Source organism: Phlebotomus argentipes, unplaced genomic scaffold, assembly GCF_947086385.1.
Source record: "Phlebotomus argentipes unplaced genomic scaffold, Phlebotomus argentipes genome assembly contig_10, whole genome shotgun sequence".
Classification (NCBI taxonomy): Eukaryota; Metazoa; Arthropoda; class Insecta; order Diptera; family Psychodidae; genus Phlebotomus; species Phlebotomus argentipes.
In genome coordinates, this window is record NW_026776141.1 from 219,362 (window position 1) to 245,777 (window position 26,416).

Sequence of the window (26,416 nt, forward strand, 5' to 3'; positions counted from 1 at the left end):
ATGTTGTGTGCTTAAGCCGCTCTCATATCGCATCTGAATATGTAAAAGTCCTTCAATGTAATTCTCAAATTTATTTCAATCAAAATAATTCATTTCCGCATCAATTTCTTGAGCAATTGAATTTTGTCACCCAATCAAAGTTACTTAAACGACTGATAATCTCTAATTTATTTGAATTCTTCTTTTCTAATTCAACACAAATTATCATTTCACTAATTCGTCAAACAAGGTCTCCAATTTATCTTCTCAGCATAGATTAATTTTCCAATTTCGGCAATTATCACAAGTACTTATCGCAAGGAAAAAGTGTCATTGAAAATGCTCAATCTCACGAAGACCACGAAGACGTTGGACTGAATGCGACAAGGAGAAAAAAGCGCGAGTCTGCTGACTGAGGTCAATTGCGGTGCAAAAATTGCGACGCATCTGTGAATTTCATGGCAATTTCTTCACTTTCCCAAGGCGAGATAAAAAGAAGGAACACACCCAGTGAGTCTCACGAGGAAGTTGCCGAAGAGATGCCCTTGGTAGAGCACTGCGTGCAATATTGTGCATAATGCGACTGAGTTCTATAATTGCAGAGGAAATCGTGACTTAGATTCTTTGTGAAACCACTGAAGAAAATCAGTGCAAAAGCCTAAAGAACATTTTTCAAATTGGTGACCAAAATATCTAAGGAAATGCATTGAATATAAATTGGAATTACTTCGACATTTCGGGTATAATCTTTAAAATAAAACTGAGATTGTTTTACAATAAATTGTCTGTAAAATTTCAATCTAATAAGAATGAATAGAAATTCCCAAATGATTCTCATTTGAGGAGAAAAACGACGGAAAAATTCCCTGCAATCGAATATCTTTCTCCCCAAGTCGCGCCGTCCGATCGCGGTTCTGGCGGGGCGTGAGGTGCAAGATCGCGGTTGCTTACCTGACCACCAAGTTAATAAATTCGCGATTTCTGCCGTGTGTTCAGTTCCACTGCGACTCAAGACTCGATCGGATCGCGATTTTTGTCCACACGTCTTCACCCTCTAAATTTATCCACATATTGTGTCTTCTGGAGTTTTTTCCTTAAAGTCATAAGACGGGAAAGGAGAGAAAATCTATAACTGTGCCAGTGATTTTTCGTTTAATTTTCCTGCTTGTGAAAAAAAGTCCAAGATCATATAGAGAAGATCAAAGAAGCCTTTTTTTCTTTTCGACCATTGAAGATCGGGGTGGCAGAAAAACCGAAGGCAATCCGTGGAAACCTTCAGTGTCAAGATAATTCAATGGATTATTAATTTCACTCTGTGATCATCAGCAAATCTTGTGGCCATCACATTTCTACTCACCTTCCTCAATTCAGGAGAGAAATTTCACGCAATTTAGTGCTGAGAGAGAAAAAAAAAACGACGCAGAATTATTGCCGAAGAAGACTCTTTTGAATAATTTTATTCATTTTGTGTGATTTTAACAGATTAATTCAGGGGGAGCAATAAAATGGTAAGTGATAATTGTTGACCCAAAGAATGTGGTGAGGTTTTCTGGCAAAGATCAAAACTCTTCTCCCACTGAAATTGCCCATAAACTCCGATTGAAAATGACACTGAAAAGTTATCTAATAGTGGCTCACAGGTGTGCTTGAAGGAACCAGATTTTGAGTCGCCAAATGACGAAGATTCTCCTTATGTATAATTTGCCCCGAAAACGCGCTGAAAGACAATAAGAATTTCAGGAGAAAAGAGACTCGTTTTCACGACATTCCAACCAAAAGTTAGAGACAAAATCTACGCATATTATAATGCTGTAACATCCGGAATATCCTATTAGGTGAATTTTTCCTTGAAATATCCAACAACAATTGTGTGAATTTTTACTACCCCACATAAATTGTGCACTAAACTGCTCTTTAGCCACAGTTTGTGAGTACAGAGATAAATTCCCGTGATAAAAGTCATGGAAGTTGGCTGAAAAATTGCTGTAGCATTAGATCTGGTGACGATAAATTTGTCAGCAGTAAAATTAAAATGAAATATTTGCTCTCTGGAAGAGTTATGCAAGTGTAAAAGTGAGACTTTTCGGTGCCCCGGAAGGTGACCAAGAGGTGAGCAAATTGTGTCAAATTGACGCGACACAAAAGGCCGCAGTTTCCCGGGCTAAGAGACGTGATACAGTTTCGGAGTGGATAAGAGAGAAAATATTGCAGTCTCGCGAGGGGTGAACAACTCCATAAGAAATGTTCAAGAGTTTTATAGTAAATTTGTGTCCAATTTTAGTTTGTTCTACAGTGAATTGAATTGTGCGACAGAAGAAAGTTAATAGGACGCAAATGCTTTAATTGTGCGTGTTGTTCACCCCCGGATTTTTGTCGCTTATTCGGCACAAAGCTATGTACTTTGTCCACATTGAGTTAAATAGCTTGAAAAATAGAATGGAGGCGATGGAAAAGAAGTATAAACACTTTAATTCCATAATAAATTGACTCATAAAGAAGGTGTATTTATTATAATGACTTCTTGTGCACTTTTCTTCTCTCTTTATGCAATTGGTGACCGTTGCTAGAAAATACATACACTGTGTTCGGAATTAATAAATCCCTAATGAGACACTATGCATGATGCTAAAGATACATTTGCGTGGGCTTAATTTCCGTTCAAAAGCATTTTTCCACAAGTCACAAGTGGAAACACACTTTTGTTAATATCGTGACGAAGAAGAGTCTGATTCTGTTAGGGTTTCAAGTGCAACAGTTGCACTTTGCCAGCCATACAACTTCCCTGAGTGAGCAACATTCCTCTCTCCCTGCCTCATTGCACATTATGATATGGCTTTAAATTACCAATTCAAATCAATTAGTGACGTGACAAGTATGCTTGTATTGTCATTAGATCACAAACACACTTCTTCGTGTGATATTAATAGAGAAAATTAAAGATGGAAAAAACTTGTTCACTCTCTTGTCTCTCAGAACTGAGCATTTAATCGGCGTCCGCACACTCAAAATGAAGTGTATGAAGTGTTGTTGCATTCGCCCCTCGGGCGATGGGAAATGGTTGTGATTGACGGCCAGTTGAAGATGGAGTTTTCAATTACAAATTTTCATGTCACGAAGATGTGATGTGCGGGAGAAAATCAGCAAAACATGTTGGAAATTTCCAACTCTGTGATAAAGGTCAAGATCAACTGTGTTGATTCATACAGTCTAAGAATTGAGTCAACTTTCCTGGCATTTTTTTTTCATCTGTGATCACAACTCTACGCATAATCACAGAAGGTCAATGGACTAATCCGGAGGGAAGCTGAGATAGAGAGATTAAGCTTTCAATGGAAATCCCAGCAGTAGAACTTTGATTAATCACATGGCATAAAACGATAACAGTTGAGCTATTTTTCTCAATTCCTATGAGTGTTAGAAAAGATTGCAATTCACAGTAAGATTGTTATGCATGCCAAAATAGTCAGTCTCCATTCTGAAAAAAAATATCAAGATAGAATTTATAAAAATTGAAGCAATACCAATAAATCACACACCCATTCACGAAGACTGGGAGTGAAAAGTGCAAATTTCAGCAAATGCGAAAATGGAGTTTACTTGTAGGAAATTGGGGACAATGTGAAAACTCACAAACACTAATTAGAACATTTTCATTATTGTTGACTACAGCATTTTTTCACTGTGTTTGCTTTCGCGAAAAACCCCACTCGGCTGAGGACATGAAAGTGGGATATGGTCTCTATGGGGGAAAAATATAGTAATTAGAAGGTGCACACACACTTTGCGCGATGCCAGCTGATATAATTGTGGGAATGATGGGGGGACAATAGGGCGAAGAAATCCATCGGAACTCAAGTTGATGGTGAAAAAATGCAAAATTATTCACTCAACACTGACCTAAGCGAATCGTGAGAAATTTTTGGGCACGAGACAAAAATCCATAGCCACACTTGTGCATAATATAATCAATTGGATGGGAGGGAATTATATTTCTTAATTGTTTTTCTTGTAATGCAAATTTATTATTCATGCGAATTTTGTCACTGTGCGTGGAGGGTTTTTTGAACACACATTTTCGCAGGAATAAAAAATCACCACACAGCACGACACTTGCAATTATTGTTCAATCTCACGCACATTTCTTGTCGGAGCGTTTTGTAAGGTTTCCATTGGAGCACAGTTAGTGGGAAATGCTTTTCTCTCTCTCTGTCTATCTCTTATTGGTAATCGTGTAGAACTTCCCGGAAAAGTGTGGGCAATATTGACGATTGTGGAATAAATTATCCATAAATCTGCCACGATTCATCTGATGCATCTTCACTTGTCACGAAATTGTGGGGGGAATTTTTCTGCACTTTTGACGTGTTCCGCCAATAAATTCTAATCTGCGGATAAATCTTATGAGAAGGTTGATGACGATTTGGTATTCTCAAGTCTGGTGCGCGGAATTCCATCAATTTAAAGACACTGTATGGCGGAATTAAATGCCATGATATTGACATGGAAAGGTGCCTCATGTTTTCATTCATTTTCCACAAATTCACACACTCACGACGCGACCGCCAAGAATGGGTCAAAGGTGAATCGCATCGCAAAAATACCGGAGAATTCTTTCCCCTCGTGCAAATTTCCATTGGAAATTGACACTTTTCCCTCTCTTCTCTCCCCCTGCATCCCCAAGAATTTTTCCTTTGACTCACGTTAATTGTCTCTACACAGTGTGCGCGTGAAGGCGAAGAAATAAAGAAAAAAAAGCCACACAGACAATAGAGGAAAAATTCTTGTTCCGAGAAAAACACTCTTTGTCTCTTTGGTAGTTGAGAAATCTTCCTCACAACTGGGAAGCACAGTTGAGAAATTGAGAGCAAAAGGGGAGTTTTTTAATAGTTTCTGCTTTGCTGCCACTTGCAAAGATTGCAAGAGTCGAGAAGTAATTAGTTGAAACCATGTAATTTGAACAATAAAATTTATGGAAAACAATTCGCCTGACATGATTTTCGCATGACAAACTGCCAGGTAAAATGTATATATGGAAATATTGGGAAATTTCGGGAGGAAATTCTTCTTCAGAACTCATTTGCTCAACAAATTATTCACTTTTGTTATCCATTTCACTCATAAATTACGTCTTCATCACTTGTGTTTCATTGAATGATTAATTGAGCGTTTATTAAGGTACCGCCATAAAATTGTTGCTACTGAAAACACCGTGATTTTTATGGCGAAATTAAGTCAATGAGGTTGAAATGTAAAAATCTTCGGCAAAATACACTTATAAATATGCATTAACATTGAGAAATGAGTGAATAATTGTTCTCGGCATTAATTAAATGGTTTATTCACAAATACTTGAGTGTATCATCAATCTAGTGACGCTTTTACAATGAATAAATTATTAGATTATATGGTAATGTTTTTTTTTAGAAGATGTGCTTGTACATTATAGAGAATTTATTCATCTTCTTCACGTTTTTCACGCACCTGAGATTCTTAGGAACAATTGTAAGATAAAAATAGTTTTTTTTTCCCCATGTGGAGACATTATTAACTTATTGACCTACAAAAGAGCTTTCTCAACCCGAACACAATCTACACGTGTCGGTGTAATTGAGCCAATTGAAATTTACAATAAATTGCTTCGAAGATACTTTTGCAGTTTGTTTCCACATTTCAAATGATGAAATATGATAATTTCCCACAAATAATTTAGAGAGAGAGAGACGCTTTTTTTTATCTCGTCGCCAAAATATTCCTGCAGTGGCGAAAAGCACAAGAAAAAAGAGATGAGAAATTAATTAAATTTAGTGATCCGGCTGGAAAATGCGTCGTCGCAGACACAGAGGAGTAATTAACGACATACTTCCGTCTCCGACGCTCTATTTGGATATGGCAAACATTTTGGGAATTTTGAGAATTTCTCAGACCACACATTAGCCATTCACAAATGTCATCACACCAGAAGATTTAATATTTGTCAACTCTTTGGTCACTGCTTGTAATTTTGTGCTCCACGAGCAGAATTTCTCTCCCCCAGAAAAGTGACTGAATTATTTGTCTGCGGTGGACAAAATTTGTCTCCCAAATGAAGTCCAGAGCTTTCAAATTTATTCGCTATATATTTAGAGACAGAAAGTCGAGTTTCAAACGCAAATAGAACAACAGAAAGTACTCAAAAAATCGATATTGTTATCACTGTCATTGACCTTGGATTTAATTCTGCGAATGAACAGATGTGAAACCACTTTTAACAATGAGATAATTATATGATAAAGTCAGTGTTTTCCCATCATTCGACCGAAGATGTCTATTACATGTGAGAAAGTGCCACCAAGTGAGACTTCCAAGAGAGTGTCATATGTTGAGGAAACGCACTTCATCCGCGTGAGAAACACCGAAATCCCAGACAATATTCCAATAATTGAGAAGTGCTGGACAGATGGCTTCAGCTTTCCGGCAAATGTTGAGAAATACATTGAGCAAATGTACAATTTCCAAGTACGTCCGGATGACGTCTGGTTAATTACCTTTCCCAAGTGTGGTTGCACATGGTCTCAAGAATTGGTGTGGCAGATTTGCAATGACATCAAATTAGATACGGATCTTCGTCTCGTGAAGAAATATCCCTTCCTCGAGTAAGTTTGCTCAAAATTGAGACACCTTCAAGTATCTCATGTTCTGCACATTCTCAGGCATGGATGTCTTTGGAAGACTTGGTCGCAGAATCCCAAACTAAATTTTTTGACTGCCCTGGAGAATATGCCATCGCCGAGATTCATAAAGACTCACCTTCCGGCCGCGCTTCTTCCCAAGGATATTTGGAGAGTGAGACCAAAAATTGTCTTCGTCGCCAGAAATGCCAAAGACGTCATCACTTCTTACTACCATCACTACAGAGCCATCCCGAAATTCTCAGGGACATTTTCCGACTTTACTGATCTCTTTATGGAAAATCGCAGTAAGAATAGTCTCAAGAAAAAATTGAATATTTCATGCTTACACGACAATTGTGCCTTTCAGTCAATTACACCCCCTATTGTTCTCATATTTTGAATTTCTGGACTCTGAGAAACGAGGAAAATGTTCTCTTTCTCACATTCGAAGACATGAAGAACGATTATCCGAGTGTCATTGAAAGAACAGCAAAATTCTTCGGAAAATCCTTAACAGAACAACAAATCATTGACCTCACAGATCATCAATCGTTTGAAAAGTTCTCCAGTGAGTAACTGAAAGTTTGACAAATTCTACGAACTCAATATTGATCTCTTCTTCAGAGAATCCTCTTGTGAATTATGAGGAGGAGATGCGCCACTTGGACAAGGAGTCCAAAGGAAATGCCAATGACTTCCGCTTTGTGAGAAAAGGCAAAGTCAACTCATTTAAGGATGAAATGCCACCTGGAATGATTTACAAAATTAATCTCTGGCTTGAGCAACAATTGGGAAATCTGAAGAATAATCCAGAAATTCGGAGAATATTCTTCAATGAATAGAACAGACAACATTGTTTTACTAAAATACATATAGAGCTTCACGTTTTGTTCAACATGGAGAGCTTTGATTTTCCGTAATGTGAGCTTTTCAGAAGTAGGCAAATATGAAATTACGATTTACACACAAAAGTGAAACATATTCCTCACGTACAAATAAGGATTCTGTGCAAATAATTGTGGCAAACATGTAAATGCACACGTAATATAAAGTATCATGTATTATTTTCTGGCGATGAAGAGAGAAATTGAGAATTAAAAACACCCAGAAACCATTTCACATATTATTTATCAAAATTAATTAATCAATGAAACACGGAGGAAGGTTCAAACTGATGTCTAGAAAAATGAAGATAGATAAATTTTCATAATAACGACAATATAATTATATCTTCCTTACAATTCACCAACTCAGGTTAATCTCTGTTGCCAGTCTGAGAGTAAATCATTTGAGTCTCCCCAACCCTTTGGCCATTCATCCGCGGAATATCTGCAGGCTTCTGAGGTAGACGGAAAATTGCGCTGACGAGGAACACTGCCCAGAACCTCTCTCTATGTTTGATGTTGGCGTATTTTGCCTACATATTCAAATCTCCTGGCATTCCAAAAGCTTCTCTTCAATTTCGCTAATTCACATTCATTCCACTCAAGTGGCTTTCGTCAGTAATTTAGCCAACACACCGCTTTAGGAAGCAATCTCGCATTGACCACACACTAAACCAGACACATTTCCGAGGTCCACAGAGGATTTTCCTCATTTTCCAAACCGCGACAGTATATATACTTTTTGCGAAAACATACAATATTTGGGTTACACTTTTGAGGTGAAATCCATTCCACCGCAAAATTATCTTTCCTGAAATCAGATTTACGACAAGAAAAGTGGGAAATTGGAGTTGCATTTCCTCCACAAAAGAGCCTCAATTGACAGGAAAACGTGTAAATATTCTCTAAAATCAATTTTACCACGCTTAAATGCCTCATTAGTGGCAAGCACACTAATGAAATTACCAAATTAACACATTCTTTCAATGGAAATGATGGAGAGCAAGAGTTTTTGGTCCAGTAGAAAAGAGACTCGGTAAATTGGTTTAGATTGCCTCACTCGACATTTGCAACAAGAGCGGCCCCTTTCAATCCATCATCATTTCGCGAGTGCAGAAATTAATGGCCTTTTTTTGTTGATGAGCACAAAGCACCCAGAAAGGTGCAAAAAGATGGCATTCTTGCTATTGATTGAAACTGATCTCATGTCAATTCGGCACAGTCGAAAGCCGAAGGAGTGAATTTGTGGTTAATTAGAGAAACAAGAAATATTTTAACATAATCATGTCAAGGCCGCCCTTCGATCGATCATCGACTTATGCCCCCAAAATCTATGCTCCAAACATCGAAGTCGTTGAGAGTTCCTTTTCGCAAGCGTCGCGCTGAGATAACACACTGTAAGATCATTTGATAACATTCCACGGTGGACCAGTTTTTGGGTGTATTTTTTCCGAAAAAAACAAACACTTTCCATTTCCTGACTGTCTGACATTGAATATTGTCGCATAATAAATAATCGGTTGGCCATAAAAAGTGTGCCATTAGCTGGCCATAAGATAGCCAAATGGTGTGTTTCTTGTCGTGGCGCAACGCACTGCAATTAGAATTGTAAATGCTGACCACATGTCTTGGTCTCACTCGGTGATCTTGAATTTTGGATCTTATGTAATGTTGCACACATAACTGAATGTTGGATTGGAAAGTTCAATGATATCGCTGCGGAGAGTGAAAAGACACACGAAGCCAGAGACAAGAATATATATGTGATCATGCATTCTAAAGTCTATAGTAAAATTATATGCAGTCAAATCTTTCTTTTGACCACGATTTTTTAGACGTCCAATGCAAATTGATCGGAAAAAAGAGAAAAAGGACAGCATGATCATAATTGTAAATTTGAAGATCCTTTCTAATTTCCTTGATACAGTCGTAAAAATATCTCTCGACTCTCTGCTAAAAATACATTTCGGCATCAATTCAAACTCGTTCCATGCGTTATTCTCATTAATGCATTCCACATTAACACTGACGAGAGTGATCTTAATGACCTAAAAACCTATCGCAATGAAAAGCTTGACAGATAATGACGTTTTAGTAGTAATTATCTCAGGTGATAATTTGAAAAAAAAAGAACTACACATTACATGTTGTGACTGTGGCAATTAATTTGAATTGTTTCATATCTGATTGTCGACAGACTTTGCGTGTCTGAGGAGATCACCTGAAAACACAAATAATCCCACAATCTTCAGCAATTGGGGAAACTCACCTTCAGCCTTTATACGATCATCCCAAAAGCAGGTGTCGCAAGGCTCTTCCAGAGGAAGTCAATAATGCGCTGCAAGACATTGTCCATTGTTTTGTGGGTGGCGAAGATTTGCGGATAATTCCACTATTACATCGCGCTTTTTACCATCGATAATCAATTTTGTCTGATCACATACGAATCACACGTTTTGTAATCCGCGTGTGAAGCTCCCGCGCTGTGGCTTAACTTTGACTTAGCAAAAATATGCGCGAGAAGATCATCTGCTGAGAAGGTTCGATGGCGAAAGAAAATGTCAAAATTACTCCATGGGAGAGATTATTATGCAAATTTTTTTCAGTCACATTTCTTCGGGAGAGAAAAATGGCGGTTTTTCATCGATCATGCAAGACAGCTTTTGCATGATCGATGAAATGATGGGTGTTTTAGCGTGAAGATCACTAGTAGAGTTGCCTGATTACCTGACCCACCCTCAACACTGACGAAAGAACGGAGAAGTATTGCGTGACAAGTGTAAAAGAGCCGTATGATTAGAGATTTGTCATTCACTCGTGAATTGTTCGTGAAAGATGACAGTAAAAAAAATTTTATATTATAAACACTTTCTCAAGAGACCCATATATATTTCTTATGCAATCAGCAAATTGGCGTTGATTGCCACCTACGGGCAGGATTCACAGCACAAAAACGGCCCCCTTTATCTATCTTTTCAATGGACAAGGCCAACAATCGTGCGCGCGCGATCGCTTTGAGAAAGCTTCTGTTTTGTCTCCATCTTCGTTTTTCTCCATCCAACACACTCAACCTCCTTCTGATTCTTCTTGCACTTGCAACATCCCAAACAATGACTCTGAGCAAATTGATCCGATCCACAGGAAAAAAAGAGTGATGACAAATTGATCGATTAGGCAGCTCCATCAGTCGAAATCACGGTGATCATGGGTGATCATTGATCTCTGTATAGAAATGTGACGGGATCGCCCTTGAAGGTCTCAAACTAATTCTAGTACGGGAAATGAAGACAAATTTTCCGCACTTCCACATTGACGATCGCTGAACTCCCCCTCCAAACCGAAAAGGCGACCAAACTTTGCCATCCAAGACCCAAACAAGTCGATCAGCACAGAGTATTCGAGTGCCAAGTGTCTCAATGGTCAGTTGAAAATTATCTCTGCCATGACATAGAGTGTGACACCAAGTGATTGTTAACTTGTGATTATTTGACACGGTGGATTTTATGAATGAGTAGCTGAAAGAGGCGAAAAAGACCCAAATTCCCGTGGCAGAAGATCATCCAGCGCACAAAAACGCTGCATAACTTCCAATTACTAATTAAGTAATTAAATTTCATTTACACCTTCTCATAAATTCGTCTTGTGTGTTTAGTAATTCAAACAGTGCCAAAACAACTCCGGTTGAATAGCTAATCACTCATTAAATTTGCTCATCATTTTTCATACTTCCCCCCTCGAAAAAAACTAATTTTGCCATCGCGATTGTTCAAATACACACAAGAGAGTGTGCTCAAACAATCTTATTTGCATTCCTCTGTCCACAAAACACCGTCTCGGAACAGTTCCAGAGCGATTTTAAAGTGATCTTCGAGTGATTGGTGATTACACAGTGAAATTTGGCAAAGAGAAAATATTTCGGGAATTCCCTGGAAATTTCTACCTGTGCTCTTGTAATTATTCCCTTGTGAAATTGTCCCTTAACAGTTCGTCTCTAATTACGAAAATCTCACTATTCTGTCAAAATATACGCAATAACATCTGGGAGAAGAATTAATTTTTGATAATTATTTGTCTTTTAAATTAAATGTAAATCTTTTGTCATTCAACTAATGGATTTTTCGGAGAAATATGAGCAATGATTTGTCTTTGCCAGTGAAATATAATAATATGAGCTGTGGTTTATTGAAATGTGCGTTATCAAGGTGATTTCACGTGTTGTTGACCAAGATATTTATAAAACAACGCATTTACAGCTCATTATTGACCAGTGAGATAAAATTTTCGAATTTAAATATTTCAAATTAAAAATACAATATTGGTAAATTGATAATCTGTGATTTGCCCCAAAAATCAAAGCAATGCCAAGAAGAATGCTAATAAGTATCAAAGAAATCACGAAAAACAATTTTCGTCAATCTATTTACATTTCTGATTGGCAAATTGAGAAAAAAAACCGCATGAATTTCACTTACACGTGTTTTCTATGCCAAATCAGTTCAGTCTTCATGCTCAACTTTGATTGCAATTAATTGCGAAATTTGCTTATGATTAATTACCATCTGAATTATCATCGAAATTCCCGCCCAACGCAGATGAAATTCAATTACTCGAGCAGGTTGAGTGCTCCAAAATTCGGTCACGAGTTGAAGTAAGAGGAAATTATTAGAACAGTGGAAGGTCTGTTGCAACTCTGCGTTTCTCAGCATAATCGCCGAGATGAATGATCAACAAATTCTCACCTTGCGTCACACTTCCACGACGGTCTCCTTCCCAAACACCCAAAAGATCAGCATCACCTTGTGAGTCGCAGTTGGACTTGCCGGAATACATTATGACTATAGCCAGAGACCTCGACGGTGCTCCTCTGCACGCGCAGCTTTTCTACATGACCATAAAAGCTCCCTCTCGCGTGTGCAGATATAAAAATATAAAAAAATACAGTGATCAATAATTTTTCGGGGAATTTTGACCAAAAATCACAAACGCTCGTTTTCTTATAGGACCAATCTTTTATGCTTTCGCTAATCTTCTTCAGCGAGAAAGATCACTGAACGCTCTCAGTCTCCATGTGACCCAGACTAGTTTATTACTTTACTCTGCAAATAAGCTGAAATATTGGTAATATCCATAAATAGAGGACAGTCAGAATGGTGTGAGATTTTGCAGAATTCTCGATTCTCCTAATAAAGCTATAAAGACAAATTGTTACGAAAGATCTGTGAATTTCGCTGGCAAAGGAATTAAGAGGTGAAATTTGAGTGAAGCTTGACATGAAGAATGTCGTTTTTGACTGAAATCCGTTTCTTTACGCACTTTTTTCTGAGTTAAACCTTGAAACAACCTGAAATGTTAATGAAATATCCCACGCATAAAGTTGATAATATAGAGCAAATATTTTTTTTTATTCAAAACAAACCAAAATATCACTTCAGATAGACAGATTTATTAGAGATTTATTTGATTACTGTAAAATCTGGTGAAAAAGTAGTTTTTTTCACGTATTTTCTGCCCACATTGAGACATTGAAAATGTTCACTGAAAGTAAAATTTTTCTATATACAAAAAAATTTGTGGTAATTTTCGTAATTTTGTCATAAAACTTTGCCAGAAAGCTATGAAAGAAAATTTCTCAAAATTGTCTTTTATGTCTTTTATGAGATTTAACATGTAATTGCTTTTACCTTTTCTAGGTTGTTGTCCAGGAAATGGGATACATAGATCGAATTATTCACTTCTTTGTGGTGAATCAAGGTAAGTCCCTCACTTTTCATGTACAATCATTTTGCAAGATTCCATCATGAGAGCACATGAAGAAGAAATTAGGTAACATTAGTGGAAAACTTGACCCATGAAGCGATGTTTTTTTTTCCTGTCTCTATATATTGTTGTTGGAATATAATAAAAAACGACATGAAATTTTTTGAAAAGATTCGCGCGCGCGATATTGAAATGGACACACCTTGATGAACTTTGATGCTTCCATCAAAAGCAATAAGTTTTAGAGGCACACAGATAAAATTCATTCCCACACAGAGTTTTGCGTAGTTATAATGGCAATTTGTAATCTATTAATTGTTCACTCTTCGTGCTTATTTTGCATTCAATTACATAATTCACGTCTTCATTGATAATTCTTTCAATAGAAATCAAATGGAAAAAAATCAATATGCAAAAGCACAACAATTGTCAACTCAATATTTACAACATTACACATAAGAACGCACAATCATTCCAGTGGAACAAAACATATAGTTGAAGCCCTGAAAAGATTGCAATCAAACACATTTCCAGAGATGTTCAAGTTGCTAATTAAAAATAATCTAAAGTGCATAAATTAACCTGAAAATACTTGTAGAGAAAAGTTCTCGCAAGAATTCATCCGGTTTTTCCAATCTAAATAACATAAAGCAAAACACCGGTCTTATATTTGACCGAGTAAACTCTGCAGACAAAATAATGTCTTATTTTTTTGTACAATTGTGTCATGGTCAGCAGGAACTTTGCAATTTTCATTTTGATAGACAGACAATTGTTTCCACCGAAACCGCATTGCGATAAAAGTGTTGAATTATATGCAATAATTTGTATTTCCTGATCCATTTCGATTTATTAATAATTAGACTTTGATAAAATCTGATGGTGTTTGTGATTGGCGTATTAGTTGCTTTTGGGGTTAATTTGTACTTTCAACTTGCAATTTCTATAATTACAGCGTGCACTTTACGTGTTGTCACATAAGATTGTGAGAAAAATTGCTGTAAAATATGAAATATCACACAGAATAATGTTAACCGATTGAGTATTTGATCAAGGTTGATCATGCGACAATTGCACCTACAAGATAAGTCGATAGAATGAAAATAAACGCTCAACATTAGGAGGTTAATCAATTGAGGAAAAGCTGGTGCTTGAGAAATACATTTGGCGGAAGCATGCAAATTGGATTCAAGAGGGAAAATGGAGAGACGAAGAATATAATTAGACTTTTTAATTGAAGGTATAATCAATTTAGTGAAAACTTGCGATAAATTTGCAAGGAAGGCAGAAAAGAGCAACTTGCGCTGATAGCAAATGAATTTGATTTTCTAATCAAGTGTCTTGAACTTGCTGTGAACTCTTGGCGAAATTCAGGGACACATTTAGAATAATATATTGGCGGAAATGGTCGATTTGTAAAATTTAACACAATATGAAGATTTGAACCATAAGTTCATTGACAGTTTACGCGTGTGATTTAGCATTAAAGATCAATGAAATTTGGAAGATAGTAGAAATAGTAAATTCCCAGAGTCATAATTCACCAAAGAACTTTACTGCTTGTACATGTCCAGTCTGAATAAAAACATTCCTGGTGCAAAACGTCCACTGAATTTAAATCAGGAAACCCCTGAGCAAGTTTACGAACACAAACTGACGCTGTTTTACTGCAAGTTATAATTGTTCTCCACGATTGCGTGCCTCCGGCTCATATTGTCTGTTGAGCAAGAATTTCTTGCACATCAAATAAATGCTTCCTTTGAAGCGATAAAGCGTGGAAAACAGACACAAAAGGCAAAGCTTCTCATCAGAAATTCTGCCAATCACACAAATCAATTTCGATGACATTGTGATGATTTTTTGTCCATCAATTTATCTCTTGGTCGCAATCTTTATGGAGGTGTCCACCTCTGACATTCCACGCAAAAGATACCCAAGAAGTGACCGAGAATGGCTAAAGTGTTGCTTTTTGCAAATTCTGGTTGAATTTGCGCGTCGCAAGCAGAATAATTCCATGCGAAAAGGTTAAAACTCTACAACTTTTCGTGAAAAAAATCTTTTAAACAAAACTATTTCACGTTTATCGATTCAAAACATATTTATATAAAGACATTAAACTTCATGGCTCTCCGTGTGAGAAAACTGGTTTGCAGTGAACTTTTCGACGGCAATCGCAATGCAAATGTAAACAAACATAACATGTGACTTCACTTGCAGATCCTCGCACCAAAGATTGGTTTCTGTCAGGCTCCATTGGGCCCCTCTTCACAATACTGGTCACATACCTGTACTTCTGCATCTATGCAGGGCCGCGATTCATGAAGGATCGCAAGCCGCTGCAGCTGAAGAACACACTCATCGTCTACAATGCCATCCAAGTGCTGCTCAGTGTTTGGCTGGTCTGGGAGGTGAGTTTTTGCACAGATAGTCACACATTGTCCAGCCGCAAATTCCGCGCCAGATGACAAACACTCAATTGGCATCGCGGAAATTCTCACCTGAATGCCAGAGATTGTCGCCTCGCCATGCAGATTATGGAGAAAAGTGTGCATAAGTAGGAGTTTTTGCCGGGCAGTTGCGTGAGTCAGACAGCGATGAGTCGCACGCAATCCGGGTGGAGACGCCTGGTGCATTGGACGAGATCATTGAATGCCACAAGCATGCGTTTTATGTGTAAAATATGCGACATTTCTCTATTGAATTAACATTTTTATGTTTGCGCTAATTTAGTGAGCAAACAGAGGTGAATAATGAAGAATTCTTTGCACCAAGAAACCAAGCAAACGCCTTAGCTACGTTTGTGGTTGAATTATGCCAGTTTTAGACCAATGGCAGATGTAATCTACTAAAAAGCGTCTAAAGACGTCTTTTGGTGAAGAGATGATCAAAATCGGTTGATGAATAGCAGAGATATGGATGTAAACTTTAATCTTCCAAATCTCTGCTCTTAAAACATCAAATGCGACTCTAGCGCTCCTTGCGGTGATTGCATCCAATTATGCTGTTTGGCTATGTTTGGATATTTTGCAAGACCTTTTCAATGATCTATAAATCATCCCAATCGAACAATAAAAACCGAAATTATGGACATTTTAACTTTCTTATTTTGGTCTGTCAAGTCAAATTTGTCTTCGTCCATCTCTGTCTCGGTGCTAAAGTGCGTTTTTGGATTCGTTGCAGGGCCTGGAGGGTGGCTGGCGGACGGAGTACAACTTCCGGTGTCAGCCGGTCGACTACGGCCGCGGTCCCTCGGCGATGAGGATGGCGCGAGCTGTATGGACGTACTACATGTGCAAGCTGGTGGAGCTGCTGGACACCGTCTTCTTCGTGTTGCGCAAGAAGCAGAACCAAATCTCCTTCCTGCACCTCTACCATCACACCCTCATGCCAGTGTGCGCCTTCATTGGGCTCAAGTACTTCGCTGGAGGACACGGTGAGAGACTTGCATTTGACCCACTCTTGCTTTCTTGGCCCAATCTCGCGTCAATTAGTGGCGAAATCCGAAATTAGTCACTCGTCCGGGGAATTCTGCGAGCACGAGCGATAAATATTTATCCAGACACACATGATGGGTCAAAGGCATAGTGTGGCTCTCGCTTTCGCTCCGGATTCTCAAGCGGAAATTCAGAATAGCACACAACGCGTGGCCTTCTGCAGAATTGTTGGATGCGCAACACTGTTTTGTTGCGTGGTGAAAAAGTGGGTTGGGGGAAAAAATTAATTAGGAAAATCGCAAAGGTCAGTGTTTTGAGATAAATCATCAGAGAGACTTCTGAGGTGTTGTCTTGGGATGGTGTAAAAAAATAAATATGAAAATTTATTGCCCACAGACACTTTAAGATGTGTCGCAATGTCTTCTCAAGCATTGATGAAAATTCCCCCCCAAGAAAATGCCCACATATGAAGACATTAAGATAAATTTCTTTGCGGATGAATCCGTAATGAAGATATTTATGGGCATGTCGAGGTGAGAATTTATCATTGTAAAATTACAGGAGAAAATCACAATCTGGGAAGACAATTTCTCAAGGAGAATCACACAGAATTTTGCTCATTTTCATTTCATTTTAATTCTGCGAAATGATCTTATTGTTGCGCACCGTGGCAGGAAATCAAAATTCTCCACCAACAAAGAAAAGAGCCATAAAAGTAGCACTTAATTGCTGACGACTAGCCAAGAGATGAATAAAGAGTGTGCCTTCTTCTCAATACAGGAACCCTGTTGGGGCTCATAAACTCCTTCATCCATGTGATAATGTACCTCTACTACATGCTGGCGGCCATGGGGCCAGAGGTCCAGAAACATCTGTGGTGGAAGAGATACCTGACAACACTGCAAATTGTAAGTGAATCTTGATTTGTTACTTCTTGCTCTTGTCGTGTGTTCCAGCAGCGACAAAAGACCAGTCCAAGGCAATCCAGCTCTTCTGTGTGCATTCCGCTAAATCCTCCACTTTGGCGCTCTTAATGCACTTCCAGAGTTGATCAAGCTGAAATCTTGGCAGAAAGAATACAAGAAAGGATTTTCACATAATTTACTCTACAGAAAAGTCAGGGAAAAACCCGAATTCTTATCTCTTAAGTCACTTTAGTCAGTATTCTACTTCAGCATCCGTTTATAAATTCCTAAATTATGCTCTCTGCCAAGGGGGAGATATTCTAGTCGAAAGTTTGTACAGCTTAGCTGAGTCAGTTATGTTATCAGTTGATTTTCTGAGTGATAAAACCAAAATTAATCACTGAGTGGCAGAATAACGTTGATTTTAGCCTCAATAATCGAGTTATTCTCACGATTTGCTAACGTTTTATAAAATAATGTACAAATTTTAGTCATTTTATCCGCACCTTGCTTCTAAAATCGCTTTGACTCACTCATGAAATCCTATATTCTCCGGTAGTATTGGAGAAGATTAATGAATGGCAATCAGGAATGAATAAATTCACGATAACCGAGAGAATACAAATAGTATAAATGTTTGGGATTACGGTACAAATGGTGACTTTTCCTGTTTCACTCAAAACATCTCTTATCTATGCGCATTTCAACTTGAACTGCATCCACGAGTTCCTTCAGCTTGTTGCTCTTTTGCCACCTCTGATGAATCTCCTCCATGCAATGCAGTTGCATTGGCCGAAGGAGATCTCCACGAAACTGGATGACTTTGTGGCGTAAAGTGTGTAAGAAGTCTCTAGTTGAATGACTTTTCCTGCCAATGCGCGCCGTCAGCCTGGGTCATGGTCAGTCGTTGTCACGAGTGGCGCGTGCACTGCAGAAGAACCACCTGAATGGCGAAGTGTATTAACATGTGTGACATTGCTCTGTTGCAGGTTCAATTCCTCATTGTCTTCATCCACACCATCCAAGTGCAGTTCCAGCCCAGTTGCAACTTCCCCAAGAGCATTGCGGCGCTGCTGTCACTGAACGCCGGCCTCTTCACCTACATGTTCGGCTCGTTCTACGTGAAGAGCTACAGCAGGAATCGCGCCAAGGACGCCAAGGAGAAGAAGCAGGAGCTCAACCACAACGACGTGAGCAAGTGCTCGCTGGAGGTGAACGGGAAGGCGCAGCTGCAGGAGGACTACTACCCAACGCCGGCCTCGCCCATCTTCGAGAAGCTCAAGAGAAATGGTCACATACCGGACATGAAGAAGAAGGCCTAGCGCGTCTGTCTGCGACCTTAGCTTGTGTGTGTCTTAAGGATATTTGTAGTTTAACGGCAAACGATGATTTTAAGAAACCATATTCTCACCACTGCGAGATATTAAAGGAGTAATTGTCGCTGTGAAGAGTTCTCTGCTTTAGGATTATGCGCAATGTTTGCAAAAGGAAGAAGAGCTTTTAGACAAATTTCCGAATAGATGTTTTGCAATAAGTCAAACACACGATTGGGTTTCATAAATTTGCATCTCAATTGAAGAAAACACTTTCTTCTCTAACAAAACTCAAAATGTTTTAAATCACCGTTAAAACACTTTTAGAGTCAAATAGAATCGAATAAATCAATAAACAATTTGGCTAAATTCACTGTCAAAGTGTCACTTCTTCATTGCAGAACTTTGCGCTTTAGTTTTTACGTTGTGATAAGGTTAAGAATTTTAAAATATTGTGTTGTGTTGTCCTCGAAATTGCAAATATAAGTCGCTAATGAGTTGGCGTCGCGAAATGATCACCTCAAAAAGGTCAAGAAGACGCCCAAAAAGGATCAGCGAAGCATTAAAAAAAATCAAGTTCAATTTCCTGTAAATTGTAATTTATTGAGGAGTGTGCGTATTTTAAATAAAAACTCAAAAAAAAAATTTGCCTCCAATGGTTGTTTATGTCTCTTTGTCCTCAATCGCAATTGAAAGTCAAATGAAGAGTCAGTGGTGAATTTTTATCAAAATTTATTGTTTTACACTTTGTCTCCTTATTTTCAATGTATGTAATTTATACACTTACAAGTCAAGTTGATTGTATAAATTAGGAAATAAATTAATCAGTTGCATTGATCCATCTTTTATCGTACTTCTTCTTTTTTTTTATATAAGGATAGAATAGAGAACAGCGAATGACTCGCATGTCCTTTTATAGTTTCTTTTTTTCATCTTTTATATCTTGTAAAGAGTTTCCTATAGTTTATTCTTTTTTTTTTAGATAGTTTTATCATGATGTGGAATGATGAACAGTCATATCAAATAGTGAAAGCTTGAGGTGTTATGAATTTCTCTTCTTCTCCTGTTTTCGGGGCCTCTTGAGCTGTGAGATACACACCATAATAGTGACTCTATGCATTTTTTCTTTTATTTATAGCTGCTATATGAACCTCTCTCTCTCTCTCTCGTCTTAAGGGTAACTCGCACGTCCCATCGTGTGTTGCTTAGAGGTATGAATAATGCGACAATTAAGTGGGTATTATTAGAATTGTAAAACAAAGTACAATGCCCAAAATATTCGCTATACTGTTCTCAACCTTGATCACTTTGCAAAATTCCACCTTCTTTCACTACCGGACTTGATATTCCTTTTCTTCTCACTAACTAACATGACTCATTGGCTATTATTCTACGCATTTTGCATAATATTAGTAAGGATTTCTACTCTTGTCACAGTATTAATATCTTACTAAGATATTTCCTCTTTCTTTTATTATTTTTTGGTATACTTTCCAAGAAGGATCTGCCACAAAGTAACACTATTTCGAAAGCATATTATGCTAAAAGAAAAAAGAAACTACTTTTATCCTTGCAAAAACTATATATTATTGTACAAAAAATCTATTGGATTGAAACCAAGAAAAATTTATTTGTCTCCTTGTCTCATCGTGTAGAGAAATCGAAATTAATTTCCACTAAATTTACACCCAGAGAAAAAAGAAACCAGTTGCCAAAAGAAAAATAGAAATTGAGAGGAAAAGCAGTCAAAACAACTTACATTTTCGACTTTTTTTTTGTGAATTTCATTCACAAATTATGATTTTTTCAAGTTTCATTCCTCCAAAAATTGACAAAACATCAACAGAAATTAATAATAATATGCGTCTTGGGATTTTTCCACGCCAAATAGTGAAGACAACAATATTAATTCAAGCAGAGAGAATTGATTCTGACGTGTGTGTCTTCAAAATATTCGACAGAGACATAATCAAATATAGAGACATTTTATGCTTTACAACAAAAAAAAAATTCTCTAACCACTTCTAAATAAAATCAATAGCCAAATAAAACATTATATAATTTGTGAACCAATTTTTTCTTCATCTTCTCAACTCAGCAAAAAAAAAAGTTACTTTGACTTCAGATTACAATATTTCTTTCTTTATTTATTTTTCTCTTTTTATTTCAATGAAAAATGAATAGAATTCGAGATAGGAAATACTTCATTTTTCTCCATTACAAACAAATATAAGGTAAATATATGGTATATAAATTCTAATCAGTGATTTTTTCTTTCATATTATACTAATGCTATTTAAATTAAAAATTTACAACTATTTTTCACTTTAAGAGCGTCTTGATTTCTTTGTATATTTTGATCTCTCACTGCATCATATATATTTTGTTTTTACTCTGATTGTTCTGATCCTCAATCTTACCTTCTCTTGTTCCACAGTTGCATGCGCGCCAACGTAGAAGGAAAGTAAGGAAGATGCTCAAGAAGTTTCAATACTATATATACTTGTCTTGTCTATATTCATCTTCACTCTCTCTCTCTCTCTCTCTCTCTCTCTCTCTCTCTCTCTCTCTGTCTGTTCCGTGTTTTAGAAGGCAATAGCTGGATGAGGAACCGCACATTCACCGACTGTCACTCGATACATGGCCATTTCGCTGAGTGGATAGAAATAGAAATGAAGAATAAATGTTAGAGAAAATACCCACAATTTGTCTTTTGGGAATTATGAAATCGATTTTTCGTGAATAGACATAAATTAAAATCAATAAATCATAATAACAATTCACTAGGAGAATTATTCCTCCATATTAATATCCACAAATAAATTGATGAACTTTGTGCTGATTAGCACAATGTTTTAAATAGACTGTCCAATTGGAGAGAAAATATATGAGGAAAACCGTGAATTTCTCATCACACAAAAGCTATCTTTACAACGCCAGAAATACACACAATGCAGAGGGTGAAAAAAAGTCAATTACCTGATGCCGTGATAGTGAACAAATGCGGCAGCAATGACGAGCACGTGGAATATTTGATGAGATTGAAACTGAAAATATAAAAGTAGCAATTTCAGTAATAGCACACAGTAAGAAGAAAAAAACCGCATGTTCATTGAGAAAAAAACACTCACCCAAATGTCAAATTTACCAGGGAACCATCTCTCAGGCACGCGCAGGGCGTAAAACAGCGCTCCCAGGATGTACAGGAGTCCCATGAGGACCAACCAGCCGAGACTAGCTCGACTGATCTGCGTGAACCAGCCCTCCATGAGTCCATAGTGAATGGCCGGAATGATGCCAGACAGACCGAAGCTCATGAACACACCGGCGCGCAGTGGTCGCAGATTTGGCTCAGAGAACTTATCCCACAGCGACACAACAATGGAAAGTATCCCGAGCACCACCACCACGCTCAGGTAAATGAGTTTGTGCTGATAGTGACAGTAGAAGCCGTAGTAGAGCCATGGCACGAAGGATCCCATAATCAGCAGAGCGATGCCGCAGTAATCCAGCTTGGAGAAGAGCTTCCCCACCACCTCAGAATGACAACTGAGTGTGTGGAAGGCAAATGAGAAGCCCAGGCAAACGATGGCGCCGGCAAAGAAAGCGCCAAAGATCAATTTCTCCTGCAACTGTATCTCAATCGAGGGACGAGTGAGAAAGTAACAAGCCACCCCAACGAAAGCAAAGCATCCTGCAAAGAGAAGAAAAGAGAATTCATTCAATATTTTCATTATTCTAATCAATATTTATTTATTCAATACATTTATGTGATTTCTAACGTCTCCCAATCGACGTCATTCTGAGGCAAATTGTTTGCTTTCGATGAGTTGCCAACAAAACACACACGCTTCATCATGAAATATACTTATTTGACCCATGAATTAACCTTCCATGTCTTTGAGATCATTGCAAAAGAATAGAGATGCAAATCGTACCAAGTGACGATGCACAATTTTTCACTTCAATTGTATCATTCTATACATTTTCTGAACCACTCTTTTCTTCTTCCCTAAATCCATGAATTCGCAAATTTATACGGTACATTTTCTGTGGCTTTTCGCTTATCTTTGCAGATAAATTCGTGAACTAGAGATTATCATGCTTTAATGACCGCACATGAAACACCCAAAAAAGTGTTATCTAATTGCCAGTGGCGTTCAGGAAGGTAAAATGTCTAAAATACAAAGATTTTGCCTGAATAAAAACACCAACAAAAGCATCTTTCTGCATTGCATGGAAAGTTTTATAGCCTTCCTGTCAGTTATATTTGTGTCTTGAACTGCAAATAAATACATTTAGCCTTCTTATTGTTGTTGTGTTTCTCTTCTAAAGTCAATCATGAAATCTATGATTAAGTAGAAACAACATTTTTGGCACCTTTCCTCACATATTATGTCACTGATGATTGCTAATGCCATAGAAAAGAACATCATGAGAAAACAGCTGGTGAATATGTAACAGTTCTGTAAATAATAATAAATGCAAAGAGAATTCCTTCCATGGAATGGTTATTAAATAAATAAAGTGATTGATAAACATTTATGAAGAAACAGAAATAAAGAATCCTCTGTAAACTATTCATGGGAAAATTGAGGAAAAGACGAACTCTGACACAAACTGGGAATACCATGAGGACATTCGTGCGAAGCACAGTAACACGACAAAAACACCGTTTCGTCAATATATATATGGAATCATGCATGACTAACTTTTGAGTGTGTTTATCAACGCATTGCCTGACTAGTGAAATACCTAATAATGGTATTTCTTTATCAATAAACTATCATGTCACAATTGTATGGCAACAGTTATCGATGCCCTCAACTTAGCGACACTCACCCAGAAGATGTGTCCAAATGTTGCCCGTTTCTGTGTGAATGCGAAAGATGGACTTGAAGCAGGCGCCAAAGGACGGAAGAGGCGGACGATGACCTCTGTGCAGGAAATCGTTGTCCTGCAGCCAGCGAGGTAGATTCTTATAGTGACACACTTTCCACGATGCCTCCAGCACCTTCCGCACAAACTCCTCCGCCTGCTCGGCAGCATTGTGCGCCAGAGCGCCCAAATCAATCTCATCCGACAGCACGCCAGCCTTCAGCACCTCCGTCATCTCCGCCTCCAGCAGCTGATTGTCCTCCGGCGTGGATGGCAGCGGACATCCGGCGCCGTCTTCCTCCTCTTCGCCGAAATTGTCATCATCATCGCCCACATCCAGGAGATCAATGTCATCATCTGCAGACACCAGAGAATCCTCATCGGGATTCCATGCGCGCCTCTTTCTCAAGCTCGACAGATCCTCCATGAGCGTGAGCGGCAGGACGCTTCGTCCCTCCGACGCCGCCATGCCGAGACTCTCTCTCACACCTTCACTGTATTGCGACATGGTCACTATCTAATGAGACTCTCCTGCGGAGGAAACACAGCCTAAAGTTAGTTAATCTCCAGAGCGATAACCTTATCAAATAGGCCAAATCCACTATCTCCTCAAGACACAGTCTCAGCGGACTCAGCACTTCTATACTATGCGCAAAGACTACCCAACTTGAAGGTCAACACGTCGTAGATTTCTTTCGCACACACATTTTCCATGCGATGTACGGCTTAAAGCACGTGCTTTGCGCGCCATACAAGTTTTCCTCCCCATTTTTACGCTCGCGCCTTCAAGTTCAACCGCCAATCATTCGCGTCTCCCATTATCGCGTCTTCTAAGCCTGAGCTGCAAATTATCTATATTCTCTGTGACTTTTCACATGTCGTCCAAAGAAGTTATGCCATCGAATATTCTTCCTCACTCGCACAGAAGTTAATAATAATATGATTCAGGAACGGATAAAGTAACAACTAAACCATTACACATTTAGGACACGATGCTTGTATTTACGACCCATAAAACTAAAATCATTCTCAGCCACAATTAAATGTTGGCTAAAAGCAATGCGGTTTTGATGTTCATCATGGATAAAAATAGAAAAATCAGGAAGATAAATTTGACCAGCGACGACATTCTCTTTATTGACCGCTCTTTGCAAAGGGTGAAAAACGTGGAATATAATGTAAATAGAAAGAAAGGAAAAGATATTTAATTTTACTATAAATTTGCATAATTTTCCACCCCTCTTTGAGGGAATAAATAAGAGAATTTCATCGTTACGAATATTTTTAAACTCTTTCGACTTTAAAACATGCACAAAATTGCTCTCTAAAAGCTCGTCTCAAATAAATTTTCCAGAAGTTTGCTTCCTTTTTATCCACACAAAGAAATTTCAATGCAAATTCCACTTTATTTTCTTCCATTCAGCCCAAGAATTCACCTGATTGTGCACGTAAATCAATACGAAAGTAAATAAAACAATCGAAGGTAGAAAGAAAGACAATTTGCTTAATTGTTTTCCCCCTTTGTTCTTATCATCCGTCGTCACAAGGACATAAAATGCACTTGACTTTCTCAATTTCTTCTCTTCAACTCGAAAAAACACTTGAAAAACATACACACAAGAATTGATAATGATTTGCAAGACTTTTGCATGGGACGCGCGACATTACAATCTCAAGTGCGAATCGAACAATCACAGTTTCTGTATTAATTATCGCACATTCAGTGAGTATTGGAGGCAAAATTGTCACGCATTTTTACAGTGGCCGGAAAAACGGGAAAACCTGAGTGGCAAAAGTGGGTGGAAAAGGTGGAAAACAAGACGCAGAAATTGATGAAATGCGCCAAAAAGGGAAAGTTCGACGATGTTGGCAGAGACGCAAAATTATGCAACAAGCTTCAAAGGAGGCGCGCTTTCTCACCAGATTTCCTCACTTTTCCCACACGAAAAACAGTCCAGCGACAGAGGCGAAAGAGTCAAAAGATGATCAGGAAGCAAGAGAAGTGCTTTCATCGACTTTGAACTCACAATTGCAGCATGAAACTCGAGTGCAAAGTCCTTTTAACTGAGTCGCGTTATCGATTTTTCCCTGCGCTTCTCCAGTAAAATCCACCCAAAATCCCACAACTGTGTCATCAAAATCCACAAAATCCGCATGAAATGTGGTGAAAAACTTACGTGAGATTTGCTCAGTGGCAGAAATGGTTGGAAAAATTCAGTGAAAATGTGTATCAGTCGAAGAAAAAAGGTGTTGTGTAATTTAGTTGGGCTCTGCAGTGAAATTTTCCCTGGACTTTTCCACGTGTTTCACTGACCAGAACACACCATTGCACAACACTGGGGGTCTCTCTCAGCCCTTCTGTTCAATATAAAGTCACTTGTGATAGGAAAATCGCGAAAAATCCGTGGGAAAATGGCCCGTGAGAATTTTCAGACTCGTGAACACACTTTTCTGCACTTCTTTCATTGACAATGAAAGACGTCACATGTCAACCCAGCAGACTATGCTCACGCTCTCTACACGTTACGGAATCCATACGACGCACGTGTTTGCATTAAATAAAATGAGCGATTTCTAAAAATTTTCACAAATTAGTAATTTCTCATTCTGATACAA

At 38.1% G+C, this 26,416-nt stretch overlaps 3 protein-coding genes across 4 annotated transcripts; 2 read left to right on the top strand and 1 right to left on the bottom strand.

Moving 5' to 3' along the window:
- Positions 1 to 980: 980 nt before the first annotated feature.
- Positions 981 to 19,041, top strand: LOC132256515 (elongation of very long chain fatty acids protein 7-like). 2 transcript variants are annotated; one of them, XM_059753018.1, is made up of 6 exons: positions 981 to 1,487; positions 13,204 to 13,264; positions 15,488 to 15,678; positions 16,451 to 16,703; positions 17,485 to 17,612; positions 18,599 to 19,041. In XM_059753018.1, the coding sequence occupies exons 1-6, from the start codon at positions 1,485 to 1,487 to the stop codon at positions 18,929 to 18,931; spliced, it is 969 nt and encodes a 322-aa protein (XP_059609001.1). In that variant the 5' UTR covers positions 981 to 1,484; the 3' UTR covers positions 18,932 to 19,041. The 2 variants fall into 2 exon arrangements, with proteins under 2 accessions (XP_059609001.1, XP_059609083.1); XM_059753100.1 differs by lacking the exon at positions 981 to 1,487 and adding an exon at positions 12,307 to 12,312.
- Positions 6,276 to 7,471, top strand: LOC132261468 (sulfotransferase 1 family member D1-like). Its single transcript, XM_059760704.1, has 4 exons — positions 6,276 to 6,611; positions 6,669 to 6,934; positions 6,997 to 7,197; positions 7,254 to 7,471. The coding sequence occupies exons 1-4, from the start codon at positions 6,280 to 6,282 to the stop codon at positions 7,469 to 7,471; spliced, it is 1,017 nt and encodes a 338-aa protein (XP_059616687.1). The 5' UTR covers positions 6,276 to 6,279.
- A 734-nt stretch (positions 19,042 to 19,775) lies between the features above and the next one.
- Positions 19,776 to 26,269, bottom strand: LOC132256435 (adiponectin receptor protein). The gene is made up of 5 exons (XM_059752892.1): positions 25,978 to 26,269; positions 23,765 to 24,331; positions 22,054 to 22,616; positions 21,902 to 21,969; positions 19,776 to 21,574 (listed from the first exon to the last, which is right to left on the bottom strand). Exons 2-5 carry the CDS (start codon positions 24,306 to 24,308, stop codon positions 21,508 to 21,510), a joined length of 1,242 nt encoding a protein of 413 aa, XP_059608875.1. The 5' UTR covers positions 24,309 to 24,331; positions 25,978 to 26,269; the 3' UTR covers positions 19,776 to 21,507.
- Positions 26,270 to 26,416: the final 147 nt, after the last annotated feature.

Excerpts from the sequence above, each read along its gene's own strand:
- LOC132256515 (XM_059753018.1), top strand. Across the intron at positions 13,265-15,487 it reads CTTCTTTGTGGTGAATCAAG|ATCCTCGCACCAAAGATTGG; the intron begins GTAAGTCCCTCA and ends CTTCACTTGCAG. Across the intron at positions 15,679-16,450 it reads GTGTTTGGCTGGTCTGGGAG|GGCCTGGAGGGTGGCTGGCG; the intron begins GTGAGTTTTTGC and ends GATTCGTTGCAG.
- LOC132261468 (XM_059760704.1), top strand. The coding sequence starts at position 6,280 with ATGTCTATTACATGTGAGAAAGTGCCACCAAGTGAGACTTCCAAGAGA. Across the intron at positions 6,612-6,668 it reads AAGAAATATCCCTTCCTCGA|GCATGGATGTCTTTGGAAGA; the intron begins GTAAGTTTGCTC and ends GCACATTCTCAG. Across the intron at positions 6,935-6,996 it reads TCTCTTTATGGAAAATCGCA|TCAATTACACCCCCTATTGT; the intron begins GTAAGAATAGTC and ends TGTGCCTTTCAG.
- LOC132256435 (XM_059752892.1), bottom strand. The coding sequence starts at position 24,308 with ATGTCGCAATACAGTGAAGGTGTGAGAGAGAGTCTCGGCATGGCGGCG. Across the intron at positions 22,617-23,764 it reads CATTTGGACACATCTTCTGG|GATGCTTTGCTTTCGTTGGG; the intron begins GTGAGTGTCGCT and ends TTCTCTTTGCAG. Across the intron at positions 21,575-21,901 it reads GTTCACTATCACGGCATCAG|CGAAATGGCCATGTATCGAG; the intron begins GTAATTGACTTT and ends CTATCCACTCAG.